General features: G+C 34.7%; 1 protein-coding gene across 1 annotated transcript; it reads left to right on the plus strand.

The window, feature by feature from the left end:
• The first annotated feature begins 6,019 nt into the window (after positions 1–6,019).
• Positions 6,020–8,587, plus strand: LOC100889078 (interleukin 17-like protein). The gene is made up of 3 exons (XM_030992590.1): positions 6,020–6,341; positions 7,371–7,526; positions 8,085–8,587. The coding sequence occupies exons 1-3, from the start codon at positions 6,094–6,096 to the stop codon at positions 8,146–8,148; spliced, it is 468 nt and encodes a 155-aa protein (XP_030848450.1). The 5' UTR covers positions 6,020–6,093; the 3' UTR covers positions 8,149–8,587.
• The last annotated feature ends 14,631 nt before the right edge of the window (positions 8,588–23,218 follow it).

Raw genomic sequence — 23,218 nt, forward strand, 5'->3', positions numbered from 1 at the left:
GGACGAGTTCTTCTCCTAGGAGACTTTAACATCCATGTCGATATGCCTTCAAAGTCTGAGGTAGCCCAGTTCCTTTCCATCATAGAATCAGCAAACCTGTCTCAACACGTCCATGATGCTACCCATAACATGGGTCACACTTTGGACCTTGTCATGACCAGGAATGAGGATAATCTACAGGGACAATCCTCTACAGACATTAATTCTATCCATGACTGCGTCATAGAGGACATTGTCATACACCGCAACCTTATGTCTGATCATCACTGTATACGCTTTGTACTTAAGTGTCCCAAGCCAGTGATGTGCAAAGTAAAGCAGATTTTTCGGAACTTCAAAGAGATGGACGTCGAAGGCTTCAAAGAAGCACTGGTTGTTAGAGTCAACAACCCGCTTTCTATGACTGGTGATGTAAATTCACTTCTTGCTGCCTATACCACAGCCGTGGCAACCTGTGTCGACGAGTTTGCCCCACAGAAATCAATTCTTCGCTCCACTAGGGTTCGTAATCCTTGGTTCAATGAGGAGATCCTTGTTGCACGCCGTGTAAGAAGACGGGCTGAACGGAAATGGATCAAAAGCTCTTCTGAGACAGATCACACAGCTTTTAAGCTATCTAACAGGCATGTTAATGAGATCATTGTTAAGACAAAGCAAAAATACATAATGGAATTACTCTGTAAAGCTAGTGCCAAAACTGTTTTTCAAACGATTAACAATCTGCTCCACAAGAATGTAAAAGTTCTCCCTATGTATGAAAATCCTACTGACTTAGCAAACCGTTTTGCTTTGTTCTTTGTCAATAAAATAAGTGATATTCACAACAATGTCACAGGCATACCTCCACGAAGTAGTGAAGGCTGTAGGATGTGCAATACTGTTTATGAGAATGATTGGAATGAGTTTGAAACTGTGAGCGAAGATAATATCAAACGCATTATAATCCATATGTCTAATGCTACTTCTATGTTAGATGCTCAACCTACTTGGCTTTTGAAGAAACTTATCAATTGTAATGTTCCTGCCTTAACTTGTATTGTAAACAGTTCTTTAGCATCTGGTATTTTCCCAGAAGCTGCTCACGAGGCTGTAGTTGTACCTATCATCAAGAAACTCAACTTAGATAAGGATACTTTACGTAACTACAGGCCTGTTAGTAATCTTTCACATGTTGCCAAACTGATAGAAAAGGTAGTAGCTATTCAACTCACAGACCACTTAAACGATAACAGCTTATATGATCCAATGCAATCAGCTTACAGGTCCAATTTCAGCACTGAAACAGCTCTTTTGAAGCTACAGAATGACGTTTTAACATTTTTTGATCAACGAAGGTCAGTTTTCTTAGTCTTATTAGACCTTAGTGCAGCTTTTGATACGGTCGATCATGTAATATTACTTAATCGTTTAGAGTCTCGTTTTCATATATCCGGTGTAGTTCTTAGTTGGATGAAGTCATACCTAACTGGATGGTCATCCAGGGTAAATATAGCTGGGGAATTATCTGACCCATGGGTATCTGATTTTGGAGTTCCTCAAGGGTCAGTTCTCGGACCGATCCTTTTTAGTTTATATATCACCCCAATATCTGATATTATTAATAAATATGGTTTACAGTATATTTGCTACGCTGATGATATTCAGTTATTTACTTCTTTTGACCCACGCTCTTTGGAAAACATTAACGAAACACTCCACCAAATCTCACTGTGCATTGCAGAGATCAGCACTTGGATGTCGTCGAACTATCTCCAACTTAATAATAACAAAACTGAATTCATGGCCTTCTGTTCTTCCGCTCACCATCTTCAATATATATCAGATGTACAGCTTAAAGTAAATAATCAATTCATTCCTCTCTCTCCTAAAATTACAGATCTTGGTGTATGCATCGATAATATGTTCAAATTGACCTCTCATGTAAACCAAGTAGTCCGTAATAGTAATTTTCATCTCCGCAATTTATGGAGGATTCGCAGATTTATTGATTTAAAGACATGTCACCATGCAGTCCGAGCTCTTATTATTTCTAGATTGGATTACTGCAATAGTCTTTATACTGTTTTATCTGCTAAAGATAGAAGGAAACTTGAAACTGTCCAGAATCGTGCCGCTAGATTAATTTTTGGCCTTGGGTCAAGAACTCATACTTCACCTTTACTTAAGGAGCTCCACTGGTTACCTCTTCACCAACGTGTTCTGTTTAAATTCTGTTTGTATGCTTTTAAAATACTCAATCATCTGGCACCTGAATATCTTAATGACACCCTCCAAATATATACACCAACTCGTAATCTTCGTTCAGCAACCGACACATGTAAACTTAACATTCCCAAATCTAGACTCTCAGTAGCTGAAAAACGCTTTGCAGTAGCTGCATCAAAGACATGGAACAGCATCCCTCTTTCCATAAGGAAAATTACCTGTCTTGCCACCTTCAAAAGATCCCTCAAAACTCACCTTTTCCCCCAATGATCTATGTGATATACTTCCTGTACTGTACTTTCTTGTCCTCTTTACATATATTTGTATTTGTAAGCGCTATGGTACTTATTGTTTTTAGCGCTCCTAAATATTCGATATTATTATTATTATTATTAGGATAATTGTCGTTTCACATATTTTTGTAATTGTTTGATCAATGTTTTTCCACGACAAATTTTTATTACAGTCATATACATATATATTTCATGATTTCATTTCTTTATTGCAACAAGATCCTGAGGTTACATTTCAAATAAAAAATGAGAATATATAATAATACGTAGAGTTGAAATCTATGAAATTAAAGAAAAATAATGAAAAATATCGATGATGCAATTCTTTGCTAGCCGAATATTTCAAATGCTTGGCGATGGAAAGAAAATTACAAGCAAAATATTCAATTCAAGATAATATGAAAGAAATCAATGACAAAAGAATCACCGACGAAGAGTTCTGTCTTTCAGTAAATCACAATATGTTTGAGTTCAATATACCCATAAATCAGCGTTTATCTTTATTATTAACACCGTAAATGTATTGAGGACTGAGCTCTTCATTGATGCAAAGTCTGAACCAATCACGTTGTTACGTAATCTTTACAACCACGCCCCTTATTTTTAAGCTTTTTCCTTATGGCTTCATCTTATGCCTTCTTTATTTCTCTCATTCTTGCTTTCTTCCTTCTATCTTTCATTCTTTCGATATTTATTTATTTATTTATTTCTTCTTCTTCTTCTTCTTTTTCGGTTGTTTGTTTTTTTTTTTCTTTCTTTATTCATAATGATTAATCTATGTATCTATCTATTCATCTGTTTACCTACTGCAGTGACAATGATCTACGGTAATTTACTTTAAAGAGTACACACGTGTCATGAGAGTGCCGTAAACAATACAAAATTTATTTTTAAAACATATTGACATGCAAATAATACATGGGTAAAAAACAATGAATAGAAAAGAATATTGAAAGTAAAAACAACTGTTTTAAATAAAACATAATATAACTGATACACAGTTAAAAGTAAAATAACTGATTTACAATAAATTAAAAACAATCGATTCACACTAATTGTAAAATAACTGATAAAGTTGTCAAAAAGCCTCTTCTCCTTTATTTCTCTACGAAATTAATCATTGTTGTATGCAAACAGGTCACATAATATTCTTTTGTTTTCTGTTTATTGACGTTTGGGGGACCGGGGGGAATGTGTTTTAAGAGCCTTGAGTTTTATTGATAAAGGCTGAGATTTAATTCATCAAATCAAACCGCACACAACATTAACATCTTCAACCAATCTACCAAAGTTCACTACCTATACTCCCTTTAATATTGACGGAAGTAATCTATAAATAGAACATGTAATACACTCTATGTGGGCAGCCATGAACAATATTAACCCAGAGCATTTGAAGACTACACTGCGCTAGATCCGGGACTTCCCCCTCGATCCATACCCACTCACCTCCGAAATTAGATTTTGGTTGAGATGAAAATATTCAGGAAAACAATAACAAAATCTTGGCGCAAAATACCCATCCTGTTTATTCAAATCTAAGTTTAAACAATCAATGATATATAAGGATTGATTGATTGAGGGTTTATCATTGCAAGAACGGTAGTCGGTTGGGCATCAGAAGTATAAGAGAAATCAAGTCTCAATATCACCGTTTTCAAAATTATACAAGTACCTGAAGAAGTAATACTTAATGGTCGAGCTGTGAGAAAGTGTCATTGAAGTGATTCTTAAGATTTGTTTATAGGAAAGGAGCGGAGTTTAGTCTTGCGAATCCACTGAGATTTGTGCAAAACCAGCGTAGAGAATTTTCATCGAAAGAGTGTTTTCTAGTCAGTCAAATAAAAATGGTACGTTTATTTATTTTTAATGATTAAACAAATTAATTGCTCTTTTTCTCCATTTATCTACTTTCTATCCCTATATCACCATACATGTATATGTTTGATTTTACTCTGCTTTTGTATATTCTTTAATGTTTTTTTTTTAAATTTATTTATTCCTTACTCCTAAGGACATTTTGGAATAATGATAACAGCTTTTTAGCTTTCTTTTTAGGTTTGTTGTTAATGTGGTTGTTATTGGGAGGAGGGGGGGGGGGGTAATTAATATGAGTTATCAATAATTATTCATCTGTTTTTATCTGTTAGTAGTTACATCTAATCGATTTAAACTGATTTTTTTTTTGTCCTTCATGTTGTTTGTTTTGTTGGTTTTTACCTTATCTGCTTGTACTTTCATGATATTTCAGAAGATTCCTTCGCGGTCGCAATGCCATTGCCACTCATTAATGGTTGGCAGTGTACACTCTTCATCAGTAACTGAAGAATATGAATGCATGGCCATTTCATCTTAAACAAAAACTGTACAATGACTTGCAGCGCCCCTCCCCCTCATTAAAAAAAACAGTTGGCTACGCCACTGCCAGATAATTATCTTCTGCATCACGCAATAGATTCGAAGTCCTGTTCCAATGACGGCATACACTTACTCAATCTTCACTGGTTGCTATCTTAAGATCTATCTTTGGTTGAATCTAAGAGGAATTTCCTTGGATAAATATGGAAATTGATGCCAATTAAAAATAAAAATGTTCATATATATATCATGTTGGTATTAAATTACCGGAAAAGTGCTGAACACTTAGTGATGTTATATTTGACCGAAACTGACATTAGCTAATTAAATGTTTCCTTTTCCCGTCTAGAGATCGTTGCGTAAACTTCTCCAATTCACGCAATGCTCAAAAAATTGATAAATTTCCTTTTCCTTTACAGTACCAAGAATAATGTAATTAAGATCCGAAAATGACCTCATCAGAAAATTACCTCTTAAGTTTTATTAATAGTTATGTTTATATTATTTTGTGCATGTTTAAATTAATGCTTTATTTAAGCAGGATTTGAAGACCTATTCGGGACGGAGATATCGTTATTCTCTGTTTGTATGTTTTTTCTTCTTCTCACATTGTTTTGTTTTACTATTGGCGCTTTTAAAAAAAAAAAATTTTAACTGATTTTATGCTAATTTCTCACTTTTTTCATATTATGTTCTTTTTTAGAAAATGTATCAACCGTCCGACCTTGTCTTACTTATTCTCACCGCGATGACGTCACAATGCCTAGCTTTCTCTGTTGGAAGACACAATTCTGATGACAAGGTAGTCTCCGTCATCCAGTCGTCACTACCAAACCATAAAACAGATGTAAACAGTAACACCGATTCATTAGGCCAGGCGTTTTTCGTGAACACGAAAGAAATCGACGCATCAGGACAAGGACTCTCCTTTGGTGGGGATCAGGAGGGAAACGAAATCTCGTCTGAAAGTGACCTTTATGATGAGGAAATAAAGGAAGCGGTCTACCTCACAGTGAAACCTAACTCAAAGAATCCTGACATAGACACCAGCTCCGGAAACACTCTATCAATCACTTCCTCAAGAATTGAACTAAACACGGCATTTACTTTGGATGCCATGTCCGTTGAGAGCGCTACAACAGTTCCTATTACCAGTGGTAGTGGAGAAAATGAACTCGTCGAGGTTGCAAGCAGAATTCATTTTACGACTCAATCATCTGATGGCGCTACTGGTTCAATGCGCATCAAGAGAAACGCTGACGCACCGAACCTTGATCAGGCGGCGACTGAAGCCTGCAGGGACCCGTCAGAGGGAGAGCTTTATGAGATGCTGCACGGCCAAACTATCGCGGGTAGTGGCACGGAGATCCAGCATTCCTATCTTAACAACACATGCCCTAGGTCGCTCTTGGAACGCAATCAGGAGCCTCTCGAGTCCAGAGCGCTATGTCCTTTTGTCATGGAGACAGATACAGACGTAGAGAGGTAAGACCTTTTTAGCTTTAAAGCCTTGATCGTTCAGCTATGACGCAGCTAACCGCAGCCATATCCAAATAGATTTCCAAAAAAGAGGGGGAAAAGGGGCAAAACAATTATTATGAGAGACTAGATGGCACCGGAATTAAATATAAATCATATTTCGAATCGTTTGTCAGTTTGTTCCGTAACCTGTTAAAGGTAATACAAAGTTTTAGTATGGGGTCATAAATTTGGTTCAAATGAACATATTGGAAGCATATGCGACCCTACAATATTCAGTGATCGTTGTCACGTTTGAAATCGATTCCTAAGTTATAAAATTATAAATAATGAACTCTTTATGTTGTATAGCTCCCTCTCAAGGTCAAGATATTAATTAGGCTATAAAACAATGTTTCTTGACTAAAATCGACCGATTAGCTATTCCTGTTTGGAAATTTTATATCACAACTACATATTCTGAAATTGTCATGGTCGCAGCTACCATTGTACGGCCGTACGGCGCTATTTTAAATTTATCAAAATTTACCAGGAGCACCGGTAAATTTTTATATTCAATTTTTCTCGAAAGCAGAAGTGTTTTAGGGGCTAAATTTCCTAGTGCTTATATTACATACACAGGGGCATCCAAATATATCAACATTGAAAATAATCACCACCATCCAATTTTTAAACATTCCCAAAACTTTGTATTACCTTTAACGGTCATTTATATGGGTTCAAACTCAACACTTCGGTTGCTCGTTTGCTACACGTGCAATTTTGCACTTAACCCTAGCTACCCACCAATTGACTGAGGGACTGTGTTGTGCTACACACTAGCTTTGCCAAAATACCCATCACTGGTCTTGATAAGCTCCTTGACCCACCTTTCTAACACCTGTACTGAATAATATTAGAGTAGAAATAGTTAACAAATCATCTTGAAGTCCTTGGTATATGCATCCTATGATAAATATAATGTAGCACCGGAAGATTGTTTGCTGAAGGATGGAATGAGTTAACGTTGTTACTTTTATTTTCTTCATCTCTCAGATACCCACAAGACATACTTTCCGCCAGATGCGCGTGCCGTGATTGTATTAACCCTTACAACAATGGCTTCATTACAAACCCAGGCGTTGACTGCATGCCAGTTGTACGCGAGATGGAGACGCTTAGACGCGGACAATGTGTGGGTGGTGTTTACCGGTAAGTCCGCAATCAGTAGTAAAAGTTGCTTATCTGTAAGGCTGCATTTGAGAATGATGTTACTAAAAGTTATTTCCAGTTAGAAATTGGGGAGGGTGCGCGCGTGTGTGTAATGGGGTTTTAATAGACGTGTATCAATCAGATATGATTATTATATGATTATATGATTACGTATATATTATACGTCTAGAGAACGACCTTTAATGTCACCATCCAAAAGATGTGACTCAGTTTCGAACCGGGATGGCCTGAGCCAGTGTATAGGCGAAGACAGACCAAGTGAACATGCCGCTAGTCATGGCACATCACACTCGACAAAGTCGGTAGTTAACATGTATCAAGGGGCACTATAAGAACACAAAACGAAAATTCTAAAATAAATCCTTTTAAAAATCTTCAGATTTAAATGATATTACTTTTGAGGTCCTTTTAATCTCTGCAACGAAAATTAATTAAATTCTTTAAAGAAATTATATTCTGACGAGCAATGTTTTCATCACAACTTGTACACGTCTTTTTGCAACATTCAAATGTATTTTTTCCCTCTCTATTCTGTAGTTATGAGAAGCAGAGAACCAAAGTTCCAGTGGCTTGTGTATGTGCCAGGAGGCTTGCAGTATGAGGGTTTCAACTTTGAAACAAGAGGACCAAATACCTAAGTAAGAATTGTGACTTCATCTTCTCTACATTTCATTTCAAGTGAGGGCGTCCTTTCATTCAGTACTATTACGTGTGCCGTAGGTTATCTTTGCCTTTGTTATTTATTGACTATTTAAAACGATAGTGTATTGAGAGAGATAGTTGTGACACGCGAATTTAAACGTATTTACGAGATGGGTCATATGTTAAATAATGGAGCTCCAAAAAGCTCCCTTCCGGGTACAATTTGTAAGAAAGGAAACTATTTGTGTTTTTTATGAAATGCCTGACCAATCAGTAGCAACTTCCGGTGACGTAACTATCTCTCTCAAACAGATATGTTTAAAAGTATTTACAAATCCCTTTTAATATATATGATTATGATATACCTGTTCAAAATGATTTCATGTGTATGTACCTCATCGTCTATGTGATAGTGTGATTATGAATCTATTTATCTATTTATCTATTTATGCGTGTGTGAGTATTTATTTATGTGATATTTACCTCTGTATTTAAAAGATGTTGACGTGAGTATTTGAACTGTTCCTTCCATAAAAGCTTCGTTGAAGGAAGTTGATAGTGAATTCGGTTCCTGAGTTTTGGGGCTATACTCCAGGAATAACAAATTATGTCAAATATTTGTTTCCACATATTCATATGACACTATTTATGTCTCTGTACTGAGATCTAAGTGCCAGATATAGTTGGGAATTTTGCTGCTGACTATACAGAAATTGCAAATGTTTAATCTTTTAGAGATTTTGAAACATATTTATATATTTATTCCTGTGTATCAATATCTGTGTTTATAAAATCATTTCTATGAAATGACAAATTGTGCTATCTACTATGTAATGTTCTAGTTCTTTTATGAACTCACATGTAAACCAAAATGATTAATGTTAATCATAAAACATCATAAGCGCTTATAGTGCCTATTTAACGTTTTTGACATATTATGCTATCTACTATGTTATGTTCTTGTTCTATAATGAACCGACATGTAAAACAAAATGATTACTTGTTAATCATAAAACATCATAAGCACTTATAGTGCCTATTTAATGTATGTATCTTAGGAAGGCTCTTTATTCAGGTGAAAAGTAACCCGGTTAATCTATAAAACATAAATGTCTCCCGGTCTAGAATTTGTGCGAACTTTTGAAGAAAATTACAAAAAGGGATGAGAGCATTAGGAAATTTTGATTTGGGCTACGAAACCATCTTATTTCGTTTCTCATGAAATAAATATATATAAATTATATATATATATATATATTTTAAATATACATGTATAATGAGTTTGAATCTTACTAGTATTATACGTTATAGAGGGCGAGGGTAACAACAAAATTAATTATTAATAACTGGGAAATTATTAATAATTTGGTATTTACCTATTTCGATTAAACCTGATATTTGTATTCACTCTCTCATGTGGTAATGATAATCAAAAAGAAAGTTCATAGCAATTAAAAACCTGGCTACTTTTTACCTGAATGAAGGGCTCCCTCTTGCGGAATTGGGTGTAACCCTATCGACTTTATTGCTTCCTATGGAAGATTATTGCTGTTGTTTGTGTTACACGTAGTGAACATGCAGGTATAATGCATGTTCATATAATTTCAATGTCGTATTTATGTTTCCTTCATAATTATTTAATAAAGAGCCGTTTATTAGGTTGCTTTATTTTTCAGTAGACGATTATGGATATATACATGTAATCATATGGATAAATTCATGTAGTCATTAGTAGACCATTATGGATATATACATGTAGTCCTATGTATCAGTAGACCATTATACAGTTAGTCCTATGTATCGGTAGACCATTATACATATATCCGTGTAGTTGAATCATTCGTATTACAGTATTCAGCAACAATCGTTGTAAAGTACATATTTTTGAAAGTATTGTCGATAAGATCTAGATGCAGATAACTATATAAAGGAAGTTGTATCTGCTAATTTTTTTGTAATTTTCAATTGTGTCATAACCATTGCTTTGTTTACTGCTTGAATCACGTAATAAAAAGCTCACATACCTTGATATTTAATAAACATATATCATGTTCTCCTTATAAAGGAAGTATCATTTTTATTCAACAACAAACCTTGTTAAGTACATATTTATTTTTAATGTTGTGGATAGGATCTAGAGACAGAGACTATAGCAAGTAAGTTGTGTCTGTTAATTATCGTAATTTTCTAACGTGATATATTTATTGCTATTTTTACTGCTTGATTCGCGTTATAGAATGCTAACATACCTTGATATTTAATAAACTTATATGACCTTCTAAAATTATATGGCCGTCTCTGTTTTTCAGCAAAATGTTAAAATGAATCTAATATTCAGTCCACGTAATTGTTAAATTGATATTAATGTACTTGGTGATTTGTGAGGATGTGTGTATGTGTGTGTTGGTAGGTTAAATGAAGGTGTGTGCGGGCGTCGGTTGGTGTTGTTTGTGTGGGTGCGTACGTGAGTATGCGTGTGGTTGGAGTAGATGTATAGTTCTATGATAACTTCCGCCACCGGAAGTTGCACTCGTTCAACGCCAAATTCATTTAACACAGAACTTGTTCCCTCTCATTAAAAAAATATATGTCCGATGGCACTGTTTGGTTCTCCATAAATCGACCTTTGACACAGCTATGCCCCTCCCCATTTAGCTTATGGGGTAAGCTTGTGGGTGTGAGGGGTGGGGTGCATTATATGCTATTTAAGGGGAATTATGTGTGCGTGTGTGTTCGATGAGTGAGGGTGTGGGTAAGGCTAGGTGTAGAGAAGAAAAGGAGAGTGAAACATTTGCATCATTACTGGTCATGCAGCGGAGAAATATAAGAGAGTCGACTTCCCCTACTACCATTATGCCCTTATTGTTTTTGCGAATGATAATAATCATAGTAATAATGATAACGATACTAACCAAAAATTATATTAAATAACATCAATGAACAAAGTAATGATAAGATAAAGGGAATGATAATAATGACACAAATATATGGATAATAATAATAATAATAACAATAGTAATAATAATGATTATAATAAATAATACTGTTGTCACTGAATTCATTAGTTTCGATTTGGATGTTTGTAAATTTTGTAATCATGTTGTAGTGCCTCCACGGAGAACAGTTTTTAACTACTGATGGAGCCAACCTACTAAAAAAGATTAATGCATACAAACAAAAAATTAATAATCGTTTTATTTACTAAAGGAATCTTCCTCAGCTTCAAATCTGTTTTTCCCCAGGGACCTGCAATCATTGTTATCCCAGCGATTGTCTGGTATCTATTTACACCTGTGGGTGTAGAAGGGCAACTGTGGGTTATTGCCTTGTCAAATTACGTTAGTGCTGGATTGGTATTCGAACCCTCAATCCTTGGATCAAGAGTCAAATGAATGAACTACTATACCACCACACCTCCACAATATCCACAATGTCATTAACAACAACAATAACAAGAACACCATCAAGGGAGAAAAGAAGAAACTGAAGAGAGTCATGAGGGAGAAGGAGGCGAAGAAAAAAATGAGTGGAGGATGAGGAAGAAGAAGAGGATGAGGAAGGGGAGGAAATGAAGAAGAAGAAGAATATAAAAGGAAGAAGGAGATGGAGGGGGAGGAGGAGGAGGATCGAAAAGAACAAGAAGTAAGTGAAAATCTGGAGGAGAAGAGGAAGATGAAAAAGAACATATAACAGAAAACGAAGAAAGAGATTACAAGATGGTCAAAGGTAGTTAATATAAGATCATAATAAAATATCCAAAAAAAAATCATAATTCTGTTCGTTTGTTTGCTTGTTTTCTTTGTTAGTTTCTCACAGCGCAAAGTCTAGATTGAATAATTATTCGATTAATTCTGTTATGTTTAGGGAGTCCTTTCTTTTTTCTTCTTTTTTAAGTCTTACTAAAGTGTAAATGTAATGCTTCCTGGGAGAAATTTCAATAGTTTAAACATATTTGTGATTCCAAGATTTTTTTCTGACTTGTTTTCAATTACAGATCGATCAATCGATCTTATTTACTGGGTGTAAGCCATAAATATGTTTAAACAGACTAAAGTGATCATCTATTTAACGTATTGGACCTGGACACAAAATATAGGTTATTCATTGTAGTCGTTACTGATTTCAAATGACTCACGATTATAACCTTTCTTACACTGTAAGAAGGGAAGGGATAATATAAATAGCACCACCGCAAGTTTATTATTATTTCCTTTTTATTTTTTGATTCATTTAGACTGGTCACTATTACATGTATATCCGTTCTCCATTATTACCACAAATACTTTACTGGGGCCTACAGCTTTACAAGCTTGCTTTCATGTAGGTCCCATCATATTTCTCTTAGTTAAATCAGTAATTCACATTGACCACTTATCTTTGTTATTATTATGTATTATTGAAGAAAAAAAAAAAATTTTGTACTTTATTTGAAATGTACATGTATATGTTTGTTCATGAGAAATATGAAAATAAATGAAACGAAACGAAACGAAGTAATACGGGAAATACAAATTTGATAGCAAAACAAAAAAATGTTAGGCTCAAGTTGAGTTGAGTTGAGTTTATTTTATTTATACACGGTAAAAGCCCGAAACAGTTCGCAGACTGGTTTCAATCAGGGCCGTGTCGATAAAAACCAACATAATCATGACATATAAACAAAAGTAATATAACACTGATAGATTCACAACCATAACACGACAATAATAGGAAATAAGCTAAAAACACTTTACTTAATTAAAACTATATTGGTAGACCCAAAAGATAAACAATTGAATAAGTTACATATATGATCATCATAATCTGTTTGCATATTTATATATATAAATTAAAAACAAAAAGAAGTTTAACAAGATTATAAATAAGTTAAGAACATATTATGTATTCATGTTCAATATTAAATAATCAAACTTTTAAACAATAAACAAAAGAAAACACACATAATGTAGAATGTGTAATAATTATGAACTTAAGACAAATGCGTATTCCATATTAAGTAGAAGTAAAATGAAGTATGGAATAATAATAAATACTTAAGAGCATTATGAATATGGATCAGTTAAATACTACATATATAATTGTTTTTGTTTTTTAAGAGACAAAAACTGATATCGTATTGCTAAGATCATATTGCACACGAATAGACATTTAAAACATATTGCGTAGGAGTAATATAGCATAAATAAAAATGATAAATAGGTTGAAATTATGAAGATATGTATACAACTATAAAACCTTAAAAACAAACAACAACAAAGCTCTCTTAAACTAATAAGTTAGCCCCTCCCCACACACTTATTTCGTATTATGTCAGCTTTGCCTTAAAAATATTTAACGATTTAGCACCTTGTACTTCATGTGGCAAGTTATTCCATGTTAAGGCCCCTCTATATTTAAAAGATCTTTTCATAGTCTCAGTCTTTGGTCTTATTGTTTTCACATTATACAGACTTGAACGTGTATTGTATGTATGGTCAGCAAATATAAACCTTTCTACTAAATACTCAGGAGCTTGTTTTGAGACAATCTTATACATCATAGTTGCTACATTCTTTGTTCTATTATTGTCAAGTGTATTCCAATTTAGTCTTGTTAAATATCATCTAATGAGGAATACCAAGAGGACCTATTAATTATTCGAGCTGCTCTATTCTGAATTTTTTGTAATTTGTTTTTCTGTGTACTTCCACATCCACCCCATACTACATCACAATAATGTAAGTGAGAAAATACTAGTGAATTATAAACCAATTTCATTTCATATTCATTTACTATATTTCTTATAGATTTCAGCATATATAATCCGTTACTTGCTTTTTTATGAATAGTATTAATATGTTCTTGTCATGATAACCTTTCATCTAAAATTAGCCCAAGGTGTCTACACTTACTAACTCGAGTTAACACAGTTATTGTCTATATTAATGTTTAAATCATTATCATGTAGAGAGATAGAGAGACAGGGGATAAAGGGTGAGGGAGAGGAGAGAGAAATGGAGGAGGAGGAGACAGATAATGGGAATCGAGAGGAGCAGAGAGAAAGAGAGGGAAAGAGGAGAAAAGAGGGGGTAAAACTAAGTAAAAAGTAGATGGAGCCGTGATGAATGAGAGAACATGTAAGAATTATGCCAACCAAGAGAGAGAAAGAGAGAGAGAGAGAGAGAGAGAGAGAGTGAGAGAGAGAGAGAGAGTGAGTGAGAGAGAGAGAGAGAGAAGGCATACAGAGGTATAAAATGAATCATGAGACTCGCTGCATACCAGGTATACAAGAGAATGGGCTGAAGAGGAGATAAACGCGACCAAGATGCAACAGATGTGTGTGACTGTGAATATTAGGGACTTTTAGAATTGCCAAACGACAACGTGGATTGCTACGGTCAACGTCCTTTTAATGCACTGCCTTGAATGGACGTCACACGTATCAGTCCACGCAAATCTAAAAGTCCCTGTTTACGGAACTGATTCGAACCTTCATGTTAATTTAAGAGAGGAACCAAAAATAGAAGTAAAACAAAGCGGGAAGGGGGATATAGTTCTTAACGAGATTTATCTAATATATAACTGGCCTATTGAAGAAGCAATCGAGGGTGGGGAGAGGGAGAGAGAGAGAGAGAAAGAGAGAAAGAGAGACGCGGAAGGGGGGGGGGGGGTACTCACATATAGTTACGAAGAGATTCGACCATACAAAGTATGTCCACATAAGCTAAGACCCTACGGGGGAAGTGGATAGATGGGAGAATTATCTTCAAATGTGTTCTCCTAAGCGTGCAGAGCAGATGGAATAAGTAGCGGCAAGTGTAACAAGTTTGTTGAATATTCGCCAAGTCTTACACATGTGATTCTGTCACGAAATCAATGTTTTTAAAGCAAATATCACCTATTGGATTTGTCACGTAAGCAATCTGACAAATTGATTTTGTCACAAAATCACTCCCAAGACTGATTCCGGGGACAAAAAAAATCACTTCCATACTCTCATTTGCATAAACCAAAAAAACAACAACTAAATAATAGTCTTGTAGACGTGAGCGAGGGCGAGCGCCTTTATGTGCGCGATCTATGCAGTGCTCTGCAGCGCGCATCTGACGATCTAATTCAACATGATAGCAATATAGTGGACCATTATAGAAATGAAATAATATAATTTGAAAGTGACACTTTATCACAAGAGATAAGAATATAATGATATTATGACATGTTATCTATAATATATTTTGAGTAGCGCTCTAGGGGAGAATGTGCCTAGGAATGAAAACAGATTATAGTAATATTTCTGTACACGACAAACGGAAGATTTGTCCGTTATTACGTCACAGCCGGTTGACGAACTGGCCAATTTGACATTCTCTGAGATGTAGTGGTTTCTGCTTTCCGTACAAATGAACTTATTACAAATTTTGGATTTCCCTTTAATCCCAAGTCAGCTTCCCCGGTCCTGTTGTAAAACAAAGTCTCTGAAGGCAGTACTGTTCCACAATCAATCTCCTGCAGTACCACATAGCCTAACTTCAACTCAAGACCAAGCAATATACCCAACCCTAACCCCAACCCTAACCCCAATCCTAATCCTTACCCTAAGCCTAACATTAATCCCAATTACAACTCTCTCCTCCAACCCTGTATATTGTTTGACGAATTAAAGCCCAAAGCAATAGGCCGGTTAACTAACATAGGATATTCAAATATATAGGCGTTTCTATCCTGGCGGTACGGAGTTATTCAATTCAACTCAATTCAAATTCAAATGAGGTTTTATTCATAACTTGTCAAAAAGTCCAAAGACTAAAAATGCAAGTTTACAAACGTACAATCATATAAAAAAGCATTCAAAAACATTTATATAAAGAAAACATAGCAAATGATAACAAATATATAAAAATGAATAAATGTTTACATCAAAACATTAAGGCAGTAACAAAAAACAAAACATAAAGGATACAGAAAAACACAAAAATACAAAATATTGCTAGCAATCTTCATCTAATATTCCATTAACCTGTTGTTCTTGAAAGAACTACAATATTTGGAATCCAGTTTGCATACATTGGCCCGAATTCACAAAGGAGGTTTATCGACAAACCTTGGTTTTCGTACGTCATATGACGCGTTTTTACGCGTATATTACAAACCTGGTTTGTAAAGAACAAAAGGAGGTTTGGCGAAACAAAAGGAGGTTTGTCGACAAACCTCCTTTGTGAATTCGGGCCATTATGTTCTGCTTTGTCAGGCAAGCCTCGGACAGGCTTTAAGGTTGACAAGAACAACTTTGTTTGAAAGTATGCATACAGTTTAAATAAGTTAGGAAACCGGTGTGTTGTTGTGGGGGCAGATCAACGGAGCAGTTTCATCATCATATCCTATTCGTTTTACATATTCTTTTAATTTCGTTTGTTTTTTATTTTCTGTTTGTTAGAAATAAAAAGGATTATTGAAGAAATAAAAGAAGATTCTATATTGCTTTCGTTTTAGAGATAAAAAATGATGATAAAAATGTCAATGCCTATAATACGACGTGTTTCTTTCTTCATTGACTTTTTCTTTGCTATTTTTATAAACAGAAACACTTGCTTTTCTAGAAAGAATAATCATGTCTTTTATTTTTAGAGATCTCTGTGCGCGTTGGCGTGTTATTTGTTGTTGTTTGTTCGTTGTTTTTTTTTGGTCACAAGTGCCAAAATGAAATGTATTATTTATGTTTATCAATTATGATTCAAATCTTGAACTAACTCTTTTTGTTTGATATACTGATACCAGCCTAATTCTTAAAACGTAGGGAAATTGGTTAAATATAAAATTGATAAAATTTTCCCCAGTAAAACGTTTTCAATTGCCACTTTCAGTTTTTGCTGGTTGTTGTTCATGATAAAACAAAATATCAATGATGCTCTAAGCTCTACTTTTAACGAAAATAAGGGTGTAAATCTAATTTCTATAATTGTATTGGGAACTAACTCTTCCTTATTTCCATAATTCCGTGTATTTTTCCCTCTCTCTCTGTGCCGGGAGTCCTGTTTGGTAATGCTGTTCGAATGTGAATCATAATCTTTTCTCGAAGGAAATATTCGGCAAATGTCCTGTTTCGAAGGTGAAACAGCGGAAGCTCACTCTTAAAGGAAATGTCTCCATATTTCAAATCTCATGGAGGGACACGAGAGTATGGAATGCAAATTACTTGATTAAGATTTTTTTTTTAAATATAACCACAAAAAAAAAGATATAAGACAAATATTTGTACATTTTTGTATATGTAAGTTATTTTTAGTCATAGGATCGAAGGGTCCCCATGTACTATATGTATGTTTTTAAATTCTTTATTAGCATAAATGTAGTTTCACATATTTTTAAAATTGTTAGTTCATTGTTTTTTCACGACAATGAAACTGCTTTTTCGTGAGTCGTTGCTCGTTTCTTTGTTTGTTTGTTTCTTCTGATCAACAGAATTATGAGGGTGGAAATGGGTTTGAAGAAAATGTGTTCTGTGAAACATTTTGTAAGAAACCCTCCCCCTCTCTATCACTCTCTCTCTCTCTCTCTCTTACGCTTGCTCTATTTCTCTGTCTCTCTTTCACACTCGCTTACTCACTCGCTATATTTCTCTCTCTTTGAACTATACTTAAACTGTCCCTGATACAAAATTATGAATTGATATTAAGTAATATTTAAATAATAATTTTCCAATTTTTTTCTTCGTGCATTCCAATATAACAAAAGATAATCATAAACAATGGCAACATTTCTAAAGATTAAACATCGGTAGTAAACAATACAATAACTTATAAAACCATGTTAATACATTTGACATGCAAATTTTATACGGGCAAAGCGATGAATAACAAAGATAATGAAAATTAAAAGCAACTGATTTCAATTTAAATGTAGATTTTCTGATTAACCATTCAATGTAAAATAATTGATTTACAAATAAATGTCAAATAACGGATTTACACTTAAACGTCAAATAACTGATTTACACTTACATCTAAAATAATTGACTTACAATTTGATATGAAATACCAGATTTACAATTTGATGTAAAATATGAGATTCATAATCAAATGTAAAATAAACAGGTGGCGGATTAACAATAAATGTAAAACTACAGATTTTACGACAACATTAAAAATAACTGATTTACAATGTTAAAAAGCCTCTTTTGCATTATTTCTTTACGAAATTGATTATTTTCATAATATAAAAAGGACATGGGCCCCATAGTATGTTTTTTTCTTCTTCTGTTTATTGAGGTTTTGGAGGGAGGTGAAATGTATTTTGAGAGCCTTGGTTTCAAACCACACACAACATTAGCAATCTTCAACCAGTCTACTATCGTTCACGTCGCTTTAATTTACGGAAGTAATCTATAAATAGACCCTGTAATACAATCCATGTAGGCAGCCATGGCAACAATTATACCCAGGGCATAAAGCAGACCACTGCGTTAGAAACGGGAACTTCCCTTAATACCCACTTACCCACTTACGTCCGAAATTAGATTTTGGTTGAGATGAAAATACTCAGGTATACAAATTTTGCATGAAAACACTAAAAAAAATCATAGCGCAAAATACCCCTCCTGTTTATTCAAACTTAAATTTAAAAATCACTGATATATAAGGATTGAGGGTTTCAGGGTTTGTCATTGCAAGAACGGTAGTCGGTTGGGCTTCAGAAGTGTAAGAAAAATCAAGTCTCCATATCACTTTATTCAACATTATACAAGTACCTAAAGAGGTAATACTTAATGAATTGCGAGAAAGTGTCATTGAAGTTATTCTTTTTATAGGAAAGGAGCGGAGTTTAGTCTTGCGAATCCACTGAGATTTGTGCAATAACAGCGTAGAGAATTTTCATCGAGAGAGTGCTTACCAGTTTAAAGCTTCAAATCAAAATGGTACGTTTATTTATTTGTTGATGATTTTAAGAATTAACAGCTCTTTTTCTCTACCTATCATCTTTAGATCCCTATATCATTGTACATGTATACGAAGGATTTTACTCTGCCTTTGTATATTCTTAAATGTTTTATTTTCCTAACTCTACAGGACATTTATGAATGACAAAAACAGCTCTTTAGCTTTTTTTCTTCGGTTTTCGTAAATCTGTTTGTGGGGGGGGGGGGAACTTCTGAGTTATCGATAAGTATTTCATCTAATGCTTCTATCTCTGGGCAGTTACATCTAATTTGCATTTTGTCCTTAATGTTGTTTGCTCTGTTGGTTCTACCTTATCTGCTTGTATCTTTGATGATATTTAAGAAGATTCCTTCGCGGTCGCTTTGCCATCCCCACTCATTAATAGTTGGCAGTGTTGAATCTTCATCAGTAAATGGAGAAAATTAATGCATCACCATTTCATATAAAAAAAACCCATGCAATGTCTAGCAGCGCCCCCCCCATTTTTGATAAATTCCTAGCTACGCCACTGCCAGATACCTTCAACATCACGCTATAGATTCAAAGTCCTGTTATATAAACTTCAATAACGACATACACTTACGCAATTTGCATCGGTTGTTATCGTAACGTCTATCTTTGGTAGAAGCTAAAATGTGAATTGATTCCAATTCAAAATAGAAATGTACATTTATATTATTTGTTGATTAAATTACCAAAAAAGTGCCGAACACTTCATATGAAATGTTTCATTTGAACGAATCTTACACTAGCTAATTAAATTATTAATTTTCCCATAGACTTTGTTGCGTAATCTTCTCCAATTGATGCAATGTTCAAGAAGTGAATAAATTACCTTTTCTTTTTATTGTTCCAGCAATAATGTAATTACGATAATATTAAGTAAACATTAATATGTCTATGTTTATATTAATGGTCTTAACAATATTTGAGCAGGTATTGATGACTTACTCTTTTAATTACACTATACTAGGCCTGAATATTATTCGGGACTGGGGATACTGTTATTCTCTGTTGTATGTTTGAATATCTTCTTTTCCCCCCTTTTTTCTGGTTTGTTTTATTATTGTCATTTTGTTTAACTTTAACTGATTTTATGCTAATTTCTTCATTTTTAATCTTAGAAAATGTATCAACCGATCGACTTTGTCTTGCTCATTCTCGCCGCAATGACGTCACAATGCCTAGCTTTCTCTGTTGGAAGACACCATTCTGATGACAAGGTAGTCTCCGTCATCCAGTCGTCGATACTAAGTTATGAAACAGATTTAAAAAGTAATACAGAATCAGTCGGAATTATGCGCATTAAGAGAAACGCTGGCGCACCGAACCTTGATCAGACGGACACCGCTACCGAAGAGGCCGATGCGACGGCGACTGAAGCCTGCAGGAACCCGTCAGAGGGAGAGCTTTATGAGATGCTGCATGGGATCACGGGCAGTGGTACGGAGAGAAACGAGATCAAGCATTCATACCTTAATAACACATGCCCTAGGTCGCTCTTGGAACGCAATCAGGAGCCTCTCGAGTCGAGAGCGCTATGTCCTTTTGTCATGGAGACAGATACAGACGTAGAGAGGTAAGACCTTTTTAGCTTTAACTCCTTGATCGTTCAGCTATGATGCAGCTAACCGCAGCCATATCCAAATAGATTTCCAAAAAAGAGGGGGAAAAAGGGCAAAACAATTATTATGAGAGACTAGATGGCACCGGAATTAAATATAAATCATATTTCGAATTGTTTGTCAGTTTGTTCCGTAACCTGTTAAAGGTAATACAAAGTTTTGGTATGGGGTCATAAATTTGGTTCAAATGAACATATTGGAAGCATATGCGACCCTACAATATTCAGTGATCATTGTCACGTTTGAAATCGATTCCAAAGTTATAAAATTATAAATAATGAACTCTTTATGTTGTATAGCTCCCTCTCAAGGTCAAAATATTAATTAGGCTATAAAACAATGTTTCTTGACTAAAATCGACCGATTAGCTATTCCTGTTTGGAAATTTTATATCACAACTACATATTCTGAAATTTTCATGGTCGCAGCTACCATTGTACGGCCATACGGCGCTATTTTAAATTCATCAAAATTTACCATTTACCAGGAGCACCGGTAAATTTTTATATTCAATTTTTCTCGAAAGCAGAAGTGTTTTAGGTGCTAAATTTTCTAGTGCTTATATTACATAAACAGGGGCGTCCAAATATATCAAAATTGAAAATAATCACCACCATCCAATTTTTAAAAATTCCCCAAAATTTGTATTACCTTTAACGGTCATTTATATGGGTTCAAACTCAACACTTCGGTTGCTCGTTTGCTACACGTGAAATGTTGCACTTAACCCTAGCTACCCACATTATTGACTGAGGGACTGTTTTGTGCAACACACTAGCTTTGCCAAATTACCCATCACTGGTCTTAATAAGTTCCTTGACCAGCCTTTCTAACACCTGTACTGAATGATATTAGAGTAGAAATATTTAACATATCATCTTGAAATCCTTGGTATATGAATCCCATGATAAATATAATGTAGCATCGGAAGATTGTTTGCTGTGGGATGGAATGAGTTAACGTTGTTATTTTTATTTTCTTCATCTCTCAGATACCCACAAGACATACTTTCCGCCAGATGCGCGTGCCGTGATTGTATTAACCCTTACAACAATGGCTTCATTACAAACCCAGGCGTTGACTGCATGCCAGTTGTACGCGAGATGGAGACGCTTAGACGCGGACAATGTGTGGGTGGTGTTTACCGGTAAGTCCGCAATCAGTCGTAAAAGTTGCTTATCTGTAAGGCTGCATTTGAGAATGATGTTACTAAAAGTTATTTCCAGTTAGAAATTGGGGAGGGTGCGCACGTGTGTGTAATGGGGTTTTAATAGACGTGTATCAATCAGATATGATTATTATATGATTACGTATATATTATACGTCTAGAGAACGACCTTTAATGTCACCATCCAAAAGATGTGACTCAGTTTCGAACCGGGATGGCCTGAGCCAGTGTGTAGGCGAAGACAGACCAAGTGAAAATACCGCTAGTCATGGCACATCACACTCGACAAAGTCGGGAGTTAGTATGTATCACGGGGGCACTATAAAAACACAAAACGAAAATGCGAAAATATATTCTTTTGAAAATCTTAAGATTTAAATGATATTTCACTTTTGTGGTCATTTTAATCAATACAATAAAATAACTAAATTCTTTAAAGTATTTTATTCCAGTTAATTGCTTTCAACTACTGACATGAAATGTTAATTATATTAATAATAATAATAATAATAATAATAATAATAGCCTATAGCCTAATATATAATTTTATTTTATTTTATTCGGACGAGCAATGTTTTCATCACAACTTGTACAAGTCTTTTTGCAACATTCAAATGTATCTTTCTTCCTCTTTATTCTTTTTAACTATCTATAGTTATGAGAAGCAGACGACCAAAGTTCCAGTGGCTTGTGTATGTGCCAGGAGGCTTGCAGTATGAGGGTTTCAACTTTGAAACAAGAGGACCAAATACCTAAGTAAGAATTGTGACTTCATCTTCTCTACATTTCATTTCAAGTGAGGGCGTCCTTTCATTCAGTACTACTACGTGTGCCGTAGGTTATCTTTGCCTTTGTTATTTATTGACTGTTTAAAACGATAGCGTATTGAGAGAGATAGTTGTGACACGCGAATGTATACGTATTCTCGAGATGGGTCATAGGTTAAACAATGGAGCTCTAAATAGCTCCCTCCCGGGTACAATGTGTATTAAAGAGAGGAAACTTTTTGTGAACCAATCAGTAGCAACTTCCGGTGACGTAACTATCTCTCTCAAACAGATATGTTTAAAAGTATTTACAAATCCCTTTTAATATATATGATTATGATATACCTGTTCAAAATGATTTCATGTGTATGTACCTCATCGTCTATATGATAGTGTGATTATGAATCTATTTATCTATTTATCTATCTATTTATGCGTGTGTGAGTATTTATTTATGTGATATTTACCTCTGTATTTAAAAGATGTCGACATGCGTATATGAACTGTTCCTTCCATGAAAGCTTCGTTGAAGGAAGTTGATAGTGAATTCGGTTCC

Source organism: Strongylocentrotus purpuratus, unplaced genomic scaffold (genome assembly GCF_000002235.5).
Source record: "Strongylocentrotus purpuratus isolate Spur 01 unplaced genomic scaffold, Spur_5.0 spur5_scaffold_20, whole genome shotgun sequence".
Lineage (NCBI taxonomy): Eukaryota > Metazoa > Echinodermata > Echinoidea > Camarodonta > Strongylocentrotidae > Strongylocentrotus > Strongylocentrotus purpuratus.

Coding starts and splice junctions, on each gene's coding strand:
- LOC100889078 (XM_030992590.1), top strand. CDS start 6,094: ATGCGCATCAAGAGAAACGCTGACGCACCGAACCTTGATCAGGCGGCG. Junction 6,342..7,370: donor ACAGATACAGACGTAGAGAG/GTAAGACCTTTT, acceptor TTCATCTCTCAG/ATACCCACAAGACATACTTT. Junction 7,527..8,084: donor TGTGTGGGTGGTGTTTACCG/GTAAGTCCGCAA, acceptor TCTATTCTGTAG/TTATGAGAAGCAGAGAACCA.